The following is a 20,060-nucleotide window of genomic DNA, read 5'->3' on the forward strand; positions in this document are numbered from 1 at the left end:
GGGGGGGGGGGAGAGAAGCTGGGAGCTAGGTGGTAGTGGGACATGCCTCTAATCCCAGCACTTAGGAGACAGAGGCAGGCAGATCTCTCTGAGCTCAAGGACAGCCTGGTCTACAGAGCAAGTTTCAGGACAGCCGGGGCTACACAGAGAAACCTTGTCTCAAAAACAAAACGAAACAAAAACAAAATAACACAGAAAAGCAAAACAACAAAAGACAGATTTTGTCTTTTGACAGGAAAGCATGGAAGACAGTCATTTGGTCAGTGTAAGATGGGTTGCTACCAGCATAAGCCTTTACTATGTCACACGCCAAATGAATACCCAAGGGGAACCACTTCACCACGGCAATGCTCTTTTCTTATACCAATAGCAGAAATTATCAGTTTATTTTCATAAGGCCTTACGGCATCACCCTCAGGTTTACAGACTAGGGCCTTAGCACTGAAAATCCACAAGGACATTTTTTTTAACGACCCACAATGAAGACGGCAGCACTGATGACTCACTGAGGACTCACAATGTGCCCAGCCACATGCACATTTCACTGCAGACAGCTTTCAACAACTCGAAGAACAGCATGGTTATTACTCCTTATTCCACAGAAAAGTCGAAGCCTACTGGGCTATATAATTTGTTTAGAATCAATGCTGATGGATAGCAATGCTGGGATTTTTAATCTATAGGCAGAGGAATTCCATAAGCTATACACGAGAGAGTTGAAGGAGTAACACTGGCCTAGAGATGTAGCTCAGGAGCAGAGTACCACATCTGACCGTGAGGTCAAGTTTGTACCCCAAAACAAACACACCGCCCCCCAGGAATGTAACTTGTAGGACAGAACATCTGCAAATTACAGAGTTTCATCTAAACAACAACAGACGAACAAATGGACAAAATCATACAAGGCTTGACTTTTATGAAATACCTGACGCTTGAGAGATATCAGCTCCATGTCCAGCTGCCTCAGGATGGTGTTGGCTGCGTTGGGGCTGCAGGAGACGGCCACCACATCCTCCTGGGTTAGGTACATGCCCTTAGGAGGGCGGCACTTGGAGCGCTGGGAGTGGTGGCGGTGCTGGAGACTCTGGTGTTCTCTCCTCCCCAGGCCAATCTTGCTAGTTTGGACCGGCTGTTCAGGGTTACCCTGAGAACAAAGGCAGAGGAGCACAGCCTTGGTTTTCACAACTGTAGACAGAGTAAACAATCTACTACAGACAGAAAAACCTTCCGCACTGCAAAATACTCCAACCGGGTTCGTTACGTACACGTCCAAAGACGACACACGCACTGTGACAAAATGTATTTCTGATTAATTCAATAAAATGTTTAGTTTCTAGGTCCCGAGGACTAAGAACGCTGGAAAAATAAGGTACACTGTGACTTCTCCCCATTTGCTTATATAATGAAGACCAGAGCAGCACCTTGCTCCAAACTACAAATTTCACATATAAAGGTTGGTCTGCAAAAAGAACAACAAAGAAGGCAATTTAGAAATTACATGTGGCATGTTAGGTAGCTAGCAAAAAGAGAAAGGTTTTATTTCACTTGGAGTTTCAGAAACCATATGTCCCTAGGTCACGCAAGATGACCTTGACTTTGATGGTATGGACACTGTCAGATGTATGTATGTAGCTTACATGTAATACAACTCCAAATGCAAGTATTGGGTATGAGCTCATGCCTCAGAAGAGTTAAGGAAAGTTGTTCTGAAAACGACGACAATGAGCTAGTAAGTACTATGAGCACTTAGACATCAGCATCACTCCGTGCTTCTTCGAGGGATCCATTAGGACCTGGCACACATCTTACTGACACATTTGAACTGCATTCTTTAGGAAGTACATCCATAAAGCTGAGTAGTCAAGTGTAATTTACCTTACTGCTCAAAATTCAAAATAATTAAGGCAAATGTGATGTCCAGAGCGATGCCTTTTACAATCTTTGGACTGAAGGTTTTTTTCAAGCTGGCAGTGAAGTGGGGCCATTCCTCAGGAGCCTGGAAGCATGAACAGCTGCGTGGGAGCTGGCAAAGGTCTGCAGGCCCAGGCTTCACTGGGGGCTGTGAGGGCAGCAGAGGCCAGGGCAGAGCACTAGAAGGGATACATTACTGTGTAAAGTAGGAAAACTGCACCGCCCACTCCACAAGAGAGGGTTAGGAGTAGTTATGCCTGTGCCAATGTTGGCTGAAGAAAAGAAACCTTGAAAACTGTCCTGAGGACTGCCTCGGATAGCTAGCCCCTAAACTTTTATCTTTGTAGCTTGAAAAGTCCCCCTTAGTGGCTCCAGATGGTAGGGCCTACACACTTAGCAGAAGCACGAAGAGACGCCGTTTGGAGGAACATACTCTGATCTCAGAGGTCTCATAGATATGTATGAATTTCTAAGGGATATTCCTCAGGAAAAAAGGGAAGTCTATATATAAAGGAGGGACTGTGTCAAGAAAGAACGGTGGCCCAAATAATCAGTAAACATATACACAAATTAAAAAAAAAATGAAAACAACAAATTTAAGTTTGAATAAGTTAAAAAACCAAAACCCAAACCAAAACAAGATGTGACTAAAATTGTGGGCAAAAACACAAATAACAAATCAGCAGGGTTTGGAGTCAAAGCGTGCAGTGGGGAAGTCACCGAGAGTGCCGGCACTGGAGTATACCCTAAATATAGAAGATAGAATCTCCTGAGGACACGAGAATAGAAATACAGGAATAGCTAGCTCAAAAGAGCGGGCAGTAAAATAATGGCATATATACTTCTCCAAAATGGACCACAAAGGAAAAAAAACCCTTAGAAAAGGCAAGGATGTCAGCAAAGGTGAGTAAAATATGGGGGATGGGCTCAGGAAGGACACAGTTTGCTGTGCAGCATGGGGACCTGGGGTTCCCACAATAAGCCTGGTACAGAAGCGTATGTCTATAATCCCAGAACTGAAGGTGTAGAGAGACAGGAGTTCATGCAGCTCACTGGCTGGCTAGTCTAGTCAGAACAGCAAGCTCAGTGGGAGACACTGTCTAATAAACAAATAAATGGAAGAAAAGCAGAAAAAGTGATGGAATCCAACAGAGGAAGAATCAAACATGGACCCCTGACCTCCACACTGGCGCACTAGGCACCGACAGGCAGCCAGGCGTAATCTGATTAAGCACTCGGGTTGTAAGAGGGGCTACAGTAAGAATATCAGAAGAGTGAAAAGTGTAATAAATAGGAAGAATGTAATTCCAAAAGTGAGTTGTGGGGTTGAAGAGAAGGGCTGAGTGGCTGGCAGCATGCACTGCTCTTACAGAGGGCCCGAGTTCCGTCCCCGGCACTAATACTGCCTGTAACTCTAGCTTCAGAAGACCCTTGCCCTTTTATGGCCTCCATGGCTACCTGCATTCGTAATACACATATCACACGTAGCCACACACTATATACATAAGTAAAGTAGATAAAGAAATTAAGGTATCTGGATGTTGCTGGCACTGGGAAAATATGAAAATCTAAAAATTAGGAAAGTTAGAAAATGCCAAGTTGAAGTAATGTAGGATTTTAAAAGGTCATCAAAAGATGGTAAGGAGCAGAAGGGACAGTTTTCTGAGCAGTGACAGTTGCTGGGGAATTCACACACCTCACAACCTAGGTTAGTTAGAACAGAGCCTGGCCAGCCGCCTCCGGTCCCGTGCTGTTCTTACTGCTGCAAGCTGCCTTATCCCACCCGCCTTTGCCCGACAGCACTAGAACAAATCTGAAATTCCGTACCTTATTCAGCGAGCGGCATGTGCGTCAGTTTAGCCTTTTCTTAGTGACTCTAAGTGTCCTTGTGGTCAGCGTGCTGAGGCAGCTGAGCACCTTGCTATGGGCGTTCTTCACCTCGCACTGAGCCAGCCTCAGCCCAGTGTCCACTACTGTCCACACACACGCTACTATTTCTACTTTGCTATAACGTGGGGAAAACATTTCTGGGAAAAATTGGACAACAAAACCAGAAACACTAAAATTTTACCATGTGAAGGTGAGTTTAGTTATTTTTAACAGATTAAAGACTAATAGAGTGGCAAATCCGCTTTATCTGTAACTAGAGGACATACCCTGATACTGCTATTTAATGGCTGGTAGAGATTCTGAACATTACAGCAATTTTCAAACTTCAAATCCCCATTGAAACCTACTTCCTAAACCACCAGTATACAAAGTCTTTCTATTCCCCCAGACGTTTATTTTTAATGGTTTGTATGTGTGTTTGTGTGTATGCATTGAGTGCAGGTGTCCACTGAGGTCAAGGTGTCAGACCTGAAGCTGGGTTATAGGCAGTTAGTTATAGACTGGACCTCAGTGCTGCGAACCAAACTCCAGGCCTCTGAGAGAGCACTGAGTATTCTTAACCACCACATCATCCCTCCAAACCCCTGGGAGACAGGGTATCATTGTGTAGTCCTGGCTGGCCTGGAAGTCTCTAAGTAGACCAGGCTGGACCCAAACTCCCAGAGATCTACCTGCCTCTGCAACTCAAGTGCTGGGATTAAAGTGTGTATCACCACCACACCTGGCTCTAGGCCTCGATAACCCCCTGATGTAAACTGTTCAGTTGGTCTCCATGGGCTACAATGTAACAAGCACAGAGGCTCCATGGGTTACAATGTAACAAGCACAGAGGCTCCTCAGGATTGTCACCTCTCTTTTGGCTTCTTTCTTTGGGTCGTAGTCGCTGTCGTTCCCATCCATGGGGTGAGGGTCTTCCACGTCATCATCACTGAAAGAGACAAGATCAGCGTGTCTTCTCTTAACGCTAACTCATATTCCTAAGAGCTGTCAGTAGGCAGACCAGTTGTAATGGGGATCTCTAAAGCTCTAGGAAACATCTGTCCTTTAGGGCTTACAGAACCATTTAGTAAAGATTTCTAGCTAAAAAGTTAAGAGATTTTGTGGGAAAAAAAAACCTTAGAAGTAGCACATGGAGAGGGCACTGGCTACCTGTGGTCACGCTGATGAGTTCAGTCCTATGCTTGGTGCAAAGACAGCAAAGCACGTTACGGCAGTGGGGGACTTTAGACAAAGCACGTTACGGTAGTGGGGGACTTTAGACAAAGCACGTTACGGCAGTGGGGGACTTTAGACAAGCACGTTACGGCAGTGGGGGACTTTAGACAAAGCACGTTACGGTAGTGGGGGACTTTAGACAAAGCACGTTATGGTAGTGGGGGACTTTAGACAAAGCACGTTATGGTAGTGGGGTCACGCTGATAAGTTCAGTCCTGTGCTTGGTGCAAAGACAGCAAAGCACGTTACGACAGTAGGGGCTTGAGCTGCTCAGGAGATGCAGAAAGGCCATCTTCCATCTTGCACAGAATATATTGTTTAATATATCTGAGTGTGGAGGACTGAGGATGGAACCAGGCCTCTCAGGGTTGGAGTCAGGTCCCAGTTTGTCTTTAAGTCACACTGAACAAGCAACCCTGAGAGAAAGCAAGCCTTGGCCCAGGGCATGTAGCTCCGACAGTCAGAGCTGTGGGCCGCTCTGCGTTCTCCACGGCAGACACAGTGTTGCAGTGGCTGTCTATGAAAACTATACAGTCCCATGAAAAGTCCCCAACAGGGCAACAGAGGCCAAGTGTATGACATACCTGTCACCTTGATTGTGTCTATTGGCTAGTTTACGAGCCTGGCGATCCATCAAACTTGTCCTTGAGCGAGTTTTTTTCCAAGAATAGTAATACTTTACAAGACTGGCAATCGTCTTATCTGGAAGCTTTAAAAAAAAAAAAAAATTCCCGTTACTGTTGGAAAGTTTAGTTCATCAATTCTGATCACCAGGTGACTAACAATATATTCTTTGATAATCAAGGCATAAATGAAAGCCATGTCGTGGTACCTTCACTAACAACTAAAAAGTATTGCTAACAGTCGTAGAACTCCATTACACCAAAGTCACTGACACTGCTGAACCCATGTGACTGTTGGTTCTGGAAGGGAGGGAAGATGTCACAGACTAACTTAATGAGATTGTCCCCCATGGCCCCAGCATGGCCCTGCTAGCACTCAGCATGTGTTTCATAAGGGCAACTCAAGTCTTCTCTCTCTAGTTTAAAGCCTTTGGAGTCACGTTGCATGGTCCTTTGACTCTGGCCTTTTTCAGGTACTAAGCAAAGTGCTTAGCACTTGCTCAGTACTTAACGGTGAACTTTTAAAACCACTTCAGTTTTACATCTAGCTCTTAGTAGATGATGCAGACTAACCGTCTTCATCTATTAGAGTAGCCGACAATTACATGTACCGGTGTGTCACACTGGCAGGCAAGGTTGTAAACTACCAACCAAAGTGTTCCTTCCAATTACTGAAGTCATGTGGATGCAGAAACACTGTCTGCTTAAAATGTGCAAGAGTGCCAGCTGCTTGATGTACATTATTTTAATGCAACACTAAAAATTTAAGAACTTGCAATATAGACAACAGCAATCTAGACGTTTTCCCTTGAAAAACAAAGGCCCAAAGCAGCACCAGCTACTCTCCGCAGCACCTGGACAACGCTGGACAACACAGGTTTAAAATGCACTTCCACTTGCCAATCTTCATATCAACATCGACTTCAGAATTTCTGTGCTGCTTCAGTATTGCCTGGGTGCTGCTTTTTAATTAGTGTGTTTAATTCCAAGTAACCGGCCCTGGACACATGCATGGACCAACACTGCATGGTCTCAGTAGGTTGTATGTAGATGCGCACATGCATGTGTGTGTGTATGTGTGTGTGTGTGTGTGTGTGTGTGTGTAAACACATATATGTAACGACAATAATTAAGGTAGTTATAAATTTGAGAGGGAGGTGGGGAACATGGGAGGAGCTGTGGGGAAGGGGAGCAATGACATAGATATAGTACTCATGTATTCTCTCAAAAACTTAAATTAAAAAAAAGGACTTTCATACAGAAAATGGAAGAAAGTCCTAAAATGAGAAATCAAAACATTACAAAAATCTAAAAATAAAGTTAAACTATTATTCCCCCTTAAAAAATGACCACCAAATTAATTTAATAACTATTACTCACACATTTGACACCAGATAAACAATACATTAATGAAATAGCACACATACGTTATGTGTGGGCAACTATACCAAATATTGTATGCAAATACACCTGTTTCAAATACTTTTAACATTAAAATTAAGTGAAAAGCATTTTATATTTAGTGAGTAGTTAAACTCAGTAGTATCATAATTATAATGGAAATTGCACAAAACCAAAATCACCGTACCATTTGCTGAATCCTGTGGAAGCTCTTCCCATGAAAACTAAAGGCTTGTTCAAACAGGACTTTGTCTTCCACTGTCCACTCATCTGGAAATGGCGTGAAGTTAGGGAGGTCCGCAAGGGACTTCTCAATGTTGTGTTTATGCCAGAACAACATGCCGAGTGCCTTTTAAGAGAAACCGCCATCTTTGGTTTTAATGAACTTACTTCCACCACATTAGAGTTAAATACAAATCAAATTTAAAATTTTAGCCTACAGCTTCAACTTACTATCAACTCAGTGTGTGACCTTTAACAGGGTAACACCCTATTTGTTTACTTTAAATCAGGGGCTCAGAAGAAGTACTTGTATATATCACATTTGTGGCAGAAGTAAGAAGTGACACGGAGTGAGCAGGTTTGTGGGCTCATGACAAGATTCTACTCGAATTTTATCAATGTGTCAATATGTAGGGGAAATAGTCTAAAAGCTCTCAAGTGACTGCAGTAACTGAATTAAATTATCAATTACAACACAAGAACCAGAAATACTCAGTTGGACTTAGCAGAGAAATATCAAGCTTTGACCTTTTAGAATAATTTAGAATAAATATTTAGCCTATAACATAATTCTAAGACTTAAGGGCACTTTCACTTCAATTGTCTCAATTTAATTATTTTATCACAAATTTAATAAAACATTTGTATATTTACTGTACTATTATCATAATGTATACATACACACATACATATAATTATTAGAAGTTATCTAAACAACTTTGATGACTTGACTGGCAAGTCACTTCTAAATAATAGGTATTAACTATTATTTAATGCATAAACTTTCATTTGTAAACAAAGACAGACTTTTTGGTGGTGAGATTAAAAATAAATCCTGTATATAAACATGCAAATAAGCAGATATAAACTCATATTTTAAAAGATTAACTTTCTCAAAGATTAACAAGGAAGGGCATGCCAAGTGTGGTGGTCCATGCTTTTAATCCTAGCACTTAGAAGACAGAGGCAGGAGGATCTCTGTAAGTTTGAGGCCAGCCTGGTCTGCATAATGAGCTCTAGGACAGCCAGGAATGCACTAGAGAGACCCCACCTCAAAAAAACCAACCAAAACAATGGAAGACTTACACACAGAACGGGTTTTAGGCATGGCTGTAATCCCAGCACTTGGGAGACAGAGGCAGGAGGATCACCACAAATTCTCAGCCAGTCAAGGTTACACAGCAAGACAAAAATACTCCCCAACAGCCAAACAAAAACTAAAACTGTAAAATAGGCCACCTAAAAAGGTTCAAAAATGCGCCAAAGAGTTGTTTAGCTCTATAATCAGCATGCCTACTTCAAAAAGTTTACTTTAGGTTTACTCTGTGGAGTGAGTTCCCAGTGACTCATCCACACAGAGTCTGATCTTCCTTCTCTACAAACAAGCCCATCAGTTCTACTGTCATTCTGATCCAGGGTGAGACACTTAGCTTTAAGAATCTCTGCTTTAAAGCAGGACATAGTGCCACAGGCCCACAGGCCCAGCTACCGGCACCGCTGAGGCAGAGCTATGGTAGCTTGGGCAACATCAGGAGATCTGCTCTCCTTTTTTTTTTTTTTGTGGGGGTGTGGGGGTGTGAAAGAAGACAGACTGACACCAATCTCTGACCTTTACATAGGTAGACACTACAGTACACACAGACAGACACACACACACTTTTCTTCATACCTGCTCAACATTGTAGCCATGTTTCTCTTTTGCAATGGCGATATATTCATCCACTGTAATGGAACAATGTTACATCATTACTTTGAGAAGCTTCAGATTTCTCAGATATAGGCTTGCTTTCTTTCTTCTTTCCTTCCTTTCTTTTTTTTTTTTTTATTTTTTTTAATATGGTAAAATAGTTTACTATTCTGGGTAAAAAATAGCCAAAGCGATGATCCATGAACTGTTACTAGAGGAGACTTATAAACAGAATCTGTGGCTCTTCACCCAGCTTAACATTTTATTTAACCTGATAACCCTATGAGCATATATGAGAATAACTATTGGTAAATTAAGTAACATTACTATAGTTACTTTTGTATGTTGACAACCACCCATGTGGAAGTAGACACTGAAACCTAATTATTACACCGTAAAATACTGAGATAATCCTTGACTATTGATTATGGTCTTTACTTGAGATATTTGGCTATGTAAAAAGCCCTTCTCACATTTATAAATTCTGCAGGCTACATGGAAGGAAGGCACGCTGAGCGTGCTTTATAGAGCTTAGGCATCCTGTTTTCACTTATCTCCCACATGTAACTAAACCATCAGAGTAATTCAGATAAGCAGCTTTCATAATGATGTGCCTGCTGGCTATTTCAAGGCCTCATTACCAACTGGTCTGTTACCTTCAGGACTCACTTTTATGTGCTGTCCATAGTCATGTCTTTATCCTTTAAAAATTATTTATTACACATGTGCACATGTAGTTATTTCTTTAAACATATTTCTGAGAAGCAGAAATCTTAAAGAGTTCTGACCCTAGAATAGCTACTATTTACATGGACTTGCTTTTCTGTTCATTACTCAGACTTTTAACTTTGGTGGAATAATTTGAACTTTTGTTTCTTAGTTTCCTGCTCTAAATTCATGATAAAACAATACAGTCTCTCATGGTTAAATGAGTTAACACACAGAAAATGCTCAGAAGTACAGAAAATCCAAGTATTATATTTACTTAGAATCTATTTACATATATTACAGACCTAGAAAGATGCTGGTTAAATATAACAAACATATATTACAGACCTTTAGATAGCAAGTTAAGAAATCCCAATTGAACAGAAGTGGTCTCAGCTCTGGCTGGGCATCAGAACCATGACAGAAGCTTTAAGATGAACAGGTATTGTCTCTTAAGATGTGGGTCAGATTAGACACCAATACTTTGAAAAGTTCCCTAAGAGACTCTAACACAACATAATCAGGGTCGATCACTGCTTTGGACAGCCCTCGTGGACCCCACCCTAATGGTGGACAGCCCCATGGACCCCAGCCACCCTAATGGTGGACAGCCCCATGGACCCCAGCCAACCTAATGGTGGACAGCCCCATGGATCCCACCCTAATGGTGGACAGCCCCATGGACCCCAGCCACCCTAATTGTGGACAGCCCCATGGACCCCACCCTAATGGGCATGTTACCTTTCTACATTTTGGTTTTCAAATGCGCAAAAGCGCAGCATCATATTAAACATCAAAATTCCACGATGCTCTGATGCTGGTTTTATGATTGAAAAACCTCTGTATGTAATAATGAGCAAACCTGGCAAAGTCAAATCTTTCAGGTTCTAGGTACATATATGTCTTACTGCATGCCTCCAGGACACAGGATCCCTAGCTTAGCAGCGGGTGAAGCTTCACCTCATATGCTAAAGCTTTTAAGTTAGGAAGATTACTAGGTATGCAGACATATCACTTTCCAGTTTTCAGCTCTTAATTGCATCGATTGGCATGATTAGCCTCTATGCACAGGATAGGTAGGACATGGCTATTTTTCTCAAGGCTAAATAAATCATAACAAGACATGAGTTCATAAGATCCTAGAAAATACTGTTAAAGAAAACCTTATTTTATGTTTGCTAGAATGACTGTTCAGTGTAGTTGCTGTTGTCATTTAATAAATTTGATAGCTGAATGGAGGGGTGGGGGTCTTAGTGTTGTTACCTGTATGTTTCCTATATCTGGTGTGCCGCAAAGGATTCGGGTCCGCTACATCACACTGAAGTCTAAAGCCACACCATGATTCAAGAAGTGCATGGTCAAGGATCCAGAAGGTCTCCGTCCAGAAATGGAGAGCACCAGATGGCCTGACGGCTGCTGAAGTCAGCTCTCTCACCTTTCCTCTTTAAAATGGGAATGAGAGTGGGCTCTCTGGAGTCTGGCGGCATTTCTCTCACTGCTCCATAGACTGAGGAAAGGCCTGTGCAGATGTCTACATAGTAATTCCCCTCCCCTGCTTGAGGGTTTAAGCACCAAAGCCATCAGGTGCTAGGCTTTTGATTCTTCATGGGCCTGACACAAACTGAAATGATCAATTTCACTATCTTCCCAAAGGAAAAAACATTCTAATACAGTGAAGGTTTCCATTAAAAAGAGAAAACAAAGGTAATTCAGTTCTTAAAGCGAACCTAAAAGACTAAAAGACAAATGTAAATTACATTTTGAACAGGCTGACTTCTTATTGGTGTTAACATTAGATCTCAGAAAAAAAACTTACATTTGGCATCTGGGATACTGTGATAAGGAGACCACACAAGCATGCCTCCATTGTCTTTATCTGTGTACTTGGTAGCACCTGAGAAAAAATTAATTATTTTGAATAGGATAGTATTTTACTTATATTCCAAATAAACATAAGCAAAATTTTCTTTTAGTACAATATCTGCAAAGAACACACAGAAAAAGAGATTTCTCTAAAGACTTATGTAAAATGAGGGAGACATTGTAGCAAATGTTCTGCTACCACAGAAAAACTTCCTGAAGCACACAGTCCTGTCACCTAACAGGTGGCGATCTCATCTGACTTCTGACCCCCTGCTTGCTGCTTAGGGACTGCCATTCAAAATTGACCCTACAGAACACCCACACGGTGCTGTGTACCTGGCCCACAACTGCTAGCATCTCCCTTCATGGCTTGTATTTTATCTTATTCCTAAAAGTCTGCCAGCTTTCCTTTCAAAGGTATAAAAGTTAACACAATTTCTTGTTCATATGATCTGGTTAAATCTCGAAGAGCACTGTCCTTTCCTGTGTATTTCTTATGTTATAAGTCATGTTGTAAGTCCATAATATCATGCTTCACTAATAGAAACTGGAATAGCCTGGCGGGAGGGAGGCCTGCACAGAGAGGCCAGGATGACTACACGCCTCTAGTCACCTTATTGCATAGGAGACTTGTCCAGCTTCCACTCAGTCCTTAGTTACAGGTTAGTTAAAACTAGCAACATATTAAGCATTGCTGCCATGTTTTAAAACAGCTGACTTTCACCAGGTAGATGTTACTTACCACTAACAGTCAGAATCTCAATCTAGTCACATAAAATATTAGTAGAATTCTGAGGTTAAACTGTGCTTATTAAAAGGTATTTGGAGTGGAGAACATTCCTTACTACAATTTCCACGCAGAGAAGTTACTTATGAGTCAATAATTTAATATTGTTCATACTTAACTTTTGGAGAAGCATCAAATATTACTATGAAATGTTTAGTAAGTATTTTTTAGTTGGAAGAGTCACACTAACTCCACTTCAGTACCAGCAGGATATGTGACATACTCGGGAGCAGAGGGTATGGCCGGAAGAGTTAGAGTTTGAAGCAGGCTTGTGCAGTAAGAGTTTAGTGAAAATCTTTCAACCAAGCAAGCAACCAAATCCCAAACAAACCAAAAACCAAAACATTTTCAACATTAAGACATTTAATTTTTAGTCATGGGCCTGTCAGGTCAAAAAACAAGACAAAACAAAACACCTCATAAATGCAAAAGTCAAATTATTCAATGGAAGTGAAATGAATTCCATCTAAGCTGATCAGAAAGAAGGCTTTACCTTAGAAAAACAAATGTATCAAGTGAATATCTTAACTTCAACTATTTATCAAGGAATAGGTTCCTTTTACCCATTGAATTGCGGCAGTAAGATTATTAAAATCTTTCTTAATAGAACATGATATAGCAAGTAAAAGCTTCATTAAGTCTTACGATTTAATAGTACTCCATGACCAAGAAATGTACTTTCTTGCTCCCCATTCTTTAAGAACATTTTTTTTCATGTTAGTATATGTTGTGTACATGTATGAGTCCCAGAGATAGAACCCATGCTTGGTGGCAGCCTCATGTCTCCACTGAGCCATCCCTTCAATCCATGGACCTCATTCTTGAATCACAGGAAGTCTGCTGTGTCTCATTGCATATCTCCTCTTAAACAGGCATTGTTTTTTCTCCATTTAAAACACCAGATATGATTTTCTCCCTAATTTTCAATATTGTAATTAAGGGTCTAATATGAGACGGAAACCAGTGTCAAAGTTTAGGACACTAACTACTCCTCTAATGTGGGATGATAAAGGTATTTATCTAAGTGGCCTTAAAACAGAGCATGCTCAATTAGGCATTTCACAATGTTCTTTTCCTAATTATGGACCCTAACCTTTTCAATTATACATCAACTAGGCCCCCAAAATAAATGTTTACAGGAAAGAGTTACTTTAAGGTACTGTGGAAGAGCATGGTTTCAAGTGTAGCAAGTCGTAGCAAGTGTACAACCTTGAAGATATCTTCTTGTGCCTCAGTTTCCCTCATCATTATGCTTCTCAAAAATGAAGTTGATAAGTTGATACTGTACACATACAGGACAATCAACTACTAAGATACAAGATGGGAGGAATATGGTAGGATTGAAGTAAAAAACAGCAATCTATAACTTTTAAAGACTCCCTTTGAGACATCAGAACCCAGGACTTTGTGAACAAACATACTAAATTTAGCTCCTGAGTCTAAGATGCTCTAACCACTTAAAAACTATTTATAAACTAGGTCCCATATTATATTATTGGCATAGTATATTCAAATAGAGGGTAAAGGCTTTCCTCATGGCATAGAAGCATGAGTAAATTGTGCGTAGTATAGGCATGTTTGCACATGTATGTGCCTGAATGTGCATACACAAATCATGTGTATGGTCATGGATCAACATAGGGCGTCTTGTACTTGTTCTACTCCTGTAGTTTTATTTTATTTATTTTTTGAGACATGGTCTCTTCATATATGTCCTGGAACTATCACTATGTAGACCAAGTTGGCATCAAGCTAACAAGTGACCAGCCTACCTCTGCAGGTATCAAAGGCATGCACCACCACACTTGACTAACTCTTTTTTAAAAAACAAACAAACAAACAAACAAACAGGATTTCTCACTGAACCTAGAACTCACTGCTTCAGCCAGGCTGGCTGGCCAATGACAAATTGTTTTCACCTTCCCCAAAATTGGTATGCACCACCATGCCTGGCTTTTCTGGGGTTAACACTTGGTCTTCTGAGCTCTCTCCAACCTTATATGTTTTAAGGGACTCAATTTTCAGACTTCTAGGTTTTCTTTCTCAATATAATCTGCCTGAAAACTCATCTGAGATCTAAGCTACACTATAGTCTCTCCAGTATCTGAGGTTTTACCTCCTATGATCAACTGGAAAATACTAAATGATCAAACCTAGAAATAAAGAATGTAAGTTTAATCTGCACACCAATCCGAGCAGCATCATAAACTTTCATACTCCTCCACTCAGCCCTGCCTAGGAACCTGTGTCCCTGAGAAAGAGGACTACAACACAGACATTCTAGTTGTTATTCCTAATAGTAAATGTAGCCTCATGTTAAACAAGTTTCTTACTCTACAGAGAACAGTTTTTAAGAATTTAAAATTTCCAGAGTTTCAAGCCTCTTACAAAAGCTCTCTCCCCTATTGAGCAGACTACAACAACTACTACAGTTTTAATCAATGATGCGCTAACCCAGTCCAGACACTTAACTCAGGACTTTATGTTGACTATGATGTGAGCTAAGCTGGAGAGGAAAGTAGAGAGGAACACTTTGTGTGTGTCAGTCTCAGGGTGCCTGTGCCCCTGTGAAGGCCAGAGGAAGACATCAAGAGGACATCCATTTCTTCCTCTATCTCTTTCTCCCTCATTGCCTTGAGACAGAGCTTCTCACTGGCCTGGCTGAATAGGGAGCTCCCGGGATCTCTATCTGCCAAGGCTGGGATGACAGGCATGTGCATGTGCAGCCAGGGCTGGGTTTGATGTAGATGTGGGTGATTCAGACTCAGTTTCCTTACCATTGTAGCAAGCTTTCTTATCCACCGATCTATCTCCCCAGGCCCTAATAAAGCACTTTTAAGTATACAAATACATTATGGAAGATTTTGTGGGGAATGTGCACAAAAAGGAGTTCGAAGACAAAAAAAAAAAAAAAAAAAAAAAAAAATCCACTTTATAATCCATTTTATAAAATGGATACTATCACATTAATGTTTATATATAGATAAATTTAAAATAAAGAAAATTTTATTTCAAAGTATTAATATTTTAATACACCAAAGATTACATTCTTTATCGCTTATTTAACTAAGCAACAAATAAGAAATGCCAGCTTTAAAATATGTCACTTTTTGTCTCTTCAAACCTCTTTTATGGGTCTGCAAATCACTGCTTCACACATATTTCTACTTAACCCTGTGATGTTCTTAACAATATCTCCCTTTTATGAACAAGAAAACAAGTCTGAAGAAGTCAGTTCATGTCAGGTAATTAAATGTACCAGAGAAACTTGAAGGCAGGTAGTCACCAATCAAAGCTACTCCTCAGGGGTCAGCAGGAAATACAAGAACTCCTTAGCTACCCATTTACAATGGACCACCTTCTTCTGAACTAGTTAACAACTGATTTACAAGAGAAAGATAGCAATTAGAAATCCAGTCAGTAAATCAAAAAGACAACAGCATGGCCGCTCAAGGTAGACATCCCCCAACCCACAAACGGTTTACCACTGAAAGATGACAATCAGAATTCCAGTTAGTAAATCATAGATACCAGCATGGCCAGCTCCATACCAGCATGGAGTTCCAGAATTCCAACAACACCCTCCACTTTAGCAGCTTGTTGACGGTTAGCTACTTGTCCTGGTTTTGTGAGGCCTGACAGCCCGTCATTCTCTACGGGTGTGATTTCTACCATCAACATTATTATCTCTTCTAAAAACTCTTACTTTTGCTACATTCTCAGGATAGTCTTAGGACCTAAGGAATTTTTCTTCCAAGTGCCTTACATCTAAGACTACAGTGAATAATTTCCATAAAAATAGTGCTTTATTAGGGATGAGGTGGGTAGGGGGTGCACATCTTTAACCCTAGCACGCAGGAGGCAGAGGCAAGTGGCTCTGAGTTCAAGGTGAGGCTAGTCTACCTAGTGAGTTCCAGGACAGGCAAGGTTATGCAGAAAGACCTTGTCTCGGAAAATAAAACAAAAGGGGAGCGGGGAGTTATGAAGGAGAAAAGGAGAGCTTATTTTTTCTCAATTTCTATTATTAGCTAATTTCCCTTTTCTTCTATTATCTTTTCCCAAGGAATGCTTAAATTTTCATCTAATTATACTAGCTCAACATGAAATAAAGCCTTCGAAGAACAGTACAACACTTGGAATGAAACAGCAGTAAGAAGCAGAAGCAGCGGTGTTTCCTTGAGAAAAGTACCTTAGTGATTCATATGAATGGCAGAAACTTTTAACTGTACCCTTGGATGACACTGTTAAGCAGAAGTAAGTGCATTTCAGAAATGTGAGGTTTATCCCTATTCTATTGGTTACTGTCAGAGTAGGTAAACTGGAAATATCAATTACAGTCAAGAGTAAATAAACTGGACATTCTAATTCAACACTACTAATACTTATAGGGGTTTTGTCACCTCTCACAAACGTTCTAGGTAGCTGGAACAAGCAAAGCTGATAAAAAAAATAATCAGTTAGGTTAGTTAACCCAAACAATATCACCTAAGACCACCCAAACAGATGAACTATTTATTTTTCCTAGTTTAAAATTGTTGCATGAATTCTATTTTAAAACAACAAATGCTTTGTCACTAAGACACATACAAGTCCCTAACCTTAACTGCACATAGACAGGAGACAAATTTTATCGACTGAGATCTACCTAATGGGGCAAAAAAGATAGGTGTGCTTATGACATATTCGGCTGTTGAGTTCCTTCTGGTAATGGCTTCACCAATATTAAAAAAAAAAAAAAAAGAGTAGCAACGAGAGCTCCAAATCGTTCTCCGTAATTATGAAATCTAATCTTTACTGAGTAACTGCCATATGCCTAGTCATTTAATCCTGGCAAGAATTCTATGCAATAGCTTTTACAGCTAGGAAAACTGAAGCTCAGAGAAGGCCAGTGACTTGCTCAGAAGACTAAAACAAGAGAGCTGAGAACGAAATGCAGCCTATCCTTCAGTGAGTATGTCAAACTAAGCTCTGAAGCATAGTCCATTACGTGAAGGAACCCACCTACTAGCTAGCTATGCCCACAACAAAAGCACTACTACTGGAAGACCCCCACGGCACACACCAATAGTCTTCTAGCAAAATATACCAACAACTGTGTAGCTTTGAAGGTAACCCTCAAATCTGATGAGCACTCTGGTATCACATATTGAAGGAAACTGCCCTAATTACGCTTGTAACTGTGGCCCTTCTTCCAGAGAGGGGCTACTACCTACTCGGTAAATATTGTCCTAACGGTGAGAAGGATGGAAGCCCCCTAGCATACCTAAACTAAACAGGCATGCCTGTTTTCCTTGTGAAATTTACAAGTGAGCCCTCTGCATAGCCAACTACAACTCAAGCGTCGGACTCTGGCAGGGCTGTTAAGAATGAGCTCTAGACAAAAACTAACTGCAGGAAAAGCGAGAGGGGGGCGGTTCAGGCAGGGAAGGGCAGAGCCCACCCAGTGGCGAGTCAGGCTGGGTTAGAGCAGCCGAGCACTCCAGGCCCAGAGGCTCCAGCAAGGGCGCCTCCATATGCGGAACTCTCGCCCAATCCCCGAGCAGCCTGACATCCCGTGACAGCCGGGGAGCCTGTTTGGAGAAAAGTAGAGAGGGAGCCCGCAAGCTGCGCTGGCGGAGGGCGCTGGAACCTGGCTGTTCCGGAGAAAATGTCTCCTTGGCAGCCTTTGCCGCTGTCCTGTGGTCTGGCTTCCCCTGGCCGGTCGGCACGCGGGGGAAGGGTGGGGGTGGGAGGAGGGGGGCGGTGTCGGGCACGGGCGTTTCCCCGCCCAGGTCCACACCGCCTCGGCAAGAGAGACAAACCAGGATCTCGTGTGCGCGGGGGGTCGCAGGGCTCGCCCTTGGCTCGGGCTGGTGACAGACAGCAGGCGGTTGCCAAGCTCGGCCCTGCGGAGCCAGGCCGAGCCCGGGGTTCCCAGGGCGGGTCGGTGTGGCATCTGACCTGGGGTTGGTTCGTGCACACACAGATCGCACGCCCTCTCCTGCAGCCCTCCGTTTTGCGCCCCCCCCCCCCACGCCCCGGGCCTGGGACCAGCGACCTCGGTGCGGTGCCAGCAGCGTGCAAGTGCCGCGCGAGGGAACCATGTTCACCTTGTCATGCACACATCTACCCCCACGCCCTGTGTCACTCTGCCCAGCCGAGCCTGCCAGCCTCCCCACCCGCGATGCCCTGCCCTGCCCTGCCCTGCCCTGGCCGGGCCTCTCCCGGTGCTTCCCACACTCGCACCCCGTAACTCCCTCCCCTCCGCACCCCATCCCGACGCCGGCCACCGCAGAGCAAGCCCCGGGGAGGGGCGGGGGGGAGAAAAAAAAAGAGAGACCGGGGTTTTCCTGTGAGCAAAATATATCTACCTGGATCGAATTCAGGGATCCGAGCTTGGTATTCAGCTCCGACTCTCATCCCAACATCTGCAAAGCAATGCCAAGATATATGGTAAAAGGGTAAATAGCCGAGGAGAGGAGCGGGGAAGGGCAAGGCAGAGAGAGGCTCCTCCGGCCGCGGGAGCGCGGGCGAGGCCGTGGCCGGGTGGGGGCGGGGAGGCGCGGGTCGCGGGGCTGCGGCGGCACCGGGAGTTCCGGCGGCCGCGGCTCGGCTCCGAGGGGAGGAGGGCGCGGGGAGGGGGCCGGGCGGGCGGGGCGGGGAGCGCGGCGAGGTACCCCCGTGCTCGTCGTCGCTGCTGCAGCCGCTCTCGGGCTCCGAGAAGTGCAGCCCGCCGTTGGCCGAGGAGCCGCCGCCGCCGCCGCCCGCCGGGCTCTTGGCGCCGCCGTTGGCCGATCGGCTCTTCCCCAGTAACTCGGGCCCTTTCTCCATCATGCCGGGCATGGTAGAGGAGGGGGAGAGGTGGCGTCAGGGAAGGGGGAGACGGCTGGCGGGCGGGCGGGCGGGAGCGCGGAGGAGGAGGAGGAGGAGGAGAAGGAGGAGGTGTTAATATGGAGCCGCCATCACCGCCCCGGTCGGGCCGTAGCGCAGTCGCCCCACACCAGCCCGCCCCGGCCCCGCCTCCCTTCCCTCCCCTCCCCTCCCCCGCCGCCGCCACCCCGCTCCACCCGGCCGAGCGCCCCTCGTGGCCGCGCGCTCCTCACTGGGCGGCCCCGATCACTCCGCCCTAGGGAGGGTCGGGCCGCGGGGCGGAGAGCCCAGAGGGGCCGGGACCCCGCGCGTCCGTGGACTGCGGGCCGGTTCCCCCGGGCGCTGGAGAGCCGAGGAGGCATGGAGGGCGGGGAGGCGGCGTGGAGGGCGGGGAGGCGGACTCTGCCCCCGTCTCGGCAGCAGAAGGAATTTGGCTTGCTGAGGGTGGGCTGCGGGGCAGGAGCTGCTCCGGTGAGGAGGACCGAGAATGGCGGCCTCCGACAGGAGCTGAGGGGACGGCGGCCCCAGACAGGAGCTGCTCCGGTGACGGGGGCTGGGAATGGCGGCCTCTGACAGAAGCTGCCCCTGTGACAGGGGTTAGATTTGGCGGCCTCAGATAGGAGCTGCTCCGGTGAGGAGGACCGAGAATGGCGGCCTCTGACAGAAGCTGCTCCGGTGACGGGGGCTGGGGGATGGCGGCCCCAGACAGGAGCTGCTCCGGTGACGGGGAACACGGGATGGCGCCTCAGAAGCTGCTCGGGTGAGGAGTGGCAGGTAGGGATGGCGGCCTCAGACTAGAGCTGCTCCCGTGAGGAGGATCGCGGACGGAGGAGGCCTCTGACAGGAGCTGTTCCAGTGACGGGGGTCGGCACTGACGGCCTCAGGAGCTCTCTGATGAGGAGCG

The 20,060-nt window shown here is 44.3% G+C and overlaps 1 protein-coding gene across 7 annotated transcripts in view; it reads right to left on the reverse strand.

The window, feature by feature from the left end:
- Rcor3 (REST corepressor 3) overlaps positions 1 to 19,309 on the reverse strand; it is a 42,164-nt gene extending 22,855 nt beyond the window's left edge. For 2 of the 7 annotated variants that reach the window (XR_004109801.1, XM_031339275.1), the window contains exons 1-8: positions 18,964 to 19,308; positions 18,658 to 18,714; positions 11,474 to 11,551; positions 8,932 to 8,984; positions 7,228 to 7,389; positions 5,601 to 5,725; positions 4,651 to 4,729; positions 926 to 1,144 (exon numbers count right to left, since the gene is read on the reverse strand). Coding sequence is in view for 6 of the 7 variants with exons in the window: in XM_031339275.1 (XP_031195135.1) it covers positions 926 to 1,144; positions 4,651 to 4,729; positions 5,601 to 5,725; positions 7,228 to 7,389; positions 8,932 to 8,984; positions 11,474 to 11,551; positions 18,658 to 18,714; positions 18,964 to 19,129 (939 nt within the window). In the remaining variant the exon portion in view is untranslated. Of the gene's footprint in view, positions 1 to 925; positions 1,145 to 4,650; positions 4,730 to 5,600; positions 5,726 to 7,227; positions 7,390 to 8,931; positions 8,985 to 10,920; positions 11,100 to 11,473; positions 11,552 to 18,657; positions 18,715 to 18,963 lie in introns of those variants that run through there. The other 5 variants (XM_031339298.1, XM_031339306.1, XM_031339290.1 and 2 more) reach the window with 4 other exon arrangements.
- Positions 19,310 to 20,060: the final 751 nt, after the last annotated feature.

This window comes from Mastomys coucha, unplaced genomic scaffold (genome assembly GCF_008632895.1).
Source record: "Mastomys coucha isolate ucsf_1 unplaced genomic scaffold, UCSF_Mcou_1 pScaffold1, whole genome shotgun sequence".
In the NCBI taxonomy this organism is placed as follows: domain Eukaryota; kingdom Metazoa; phylum Chordata; class Mammalia; order Rodentia; family Muridae; genus Mastomys; species Mastomys coucha.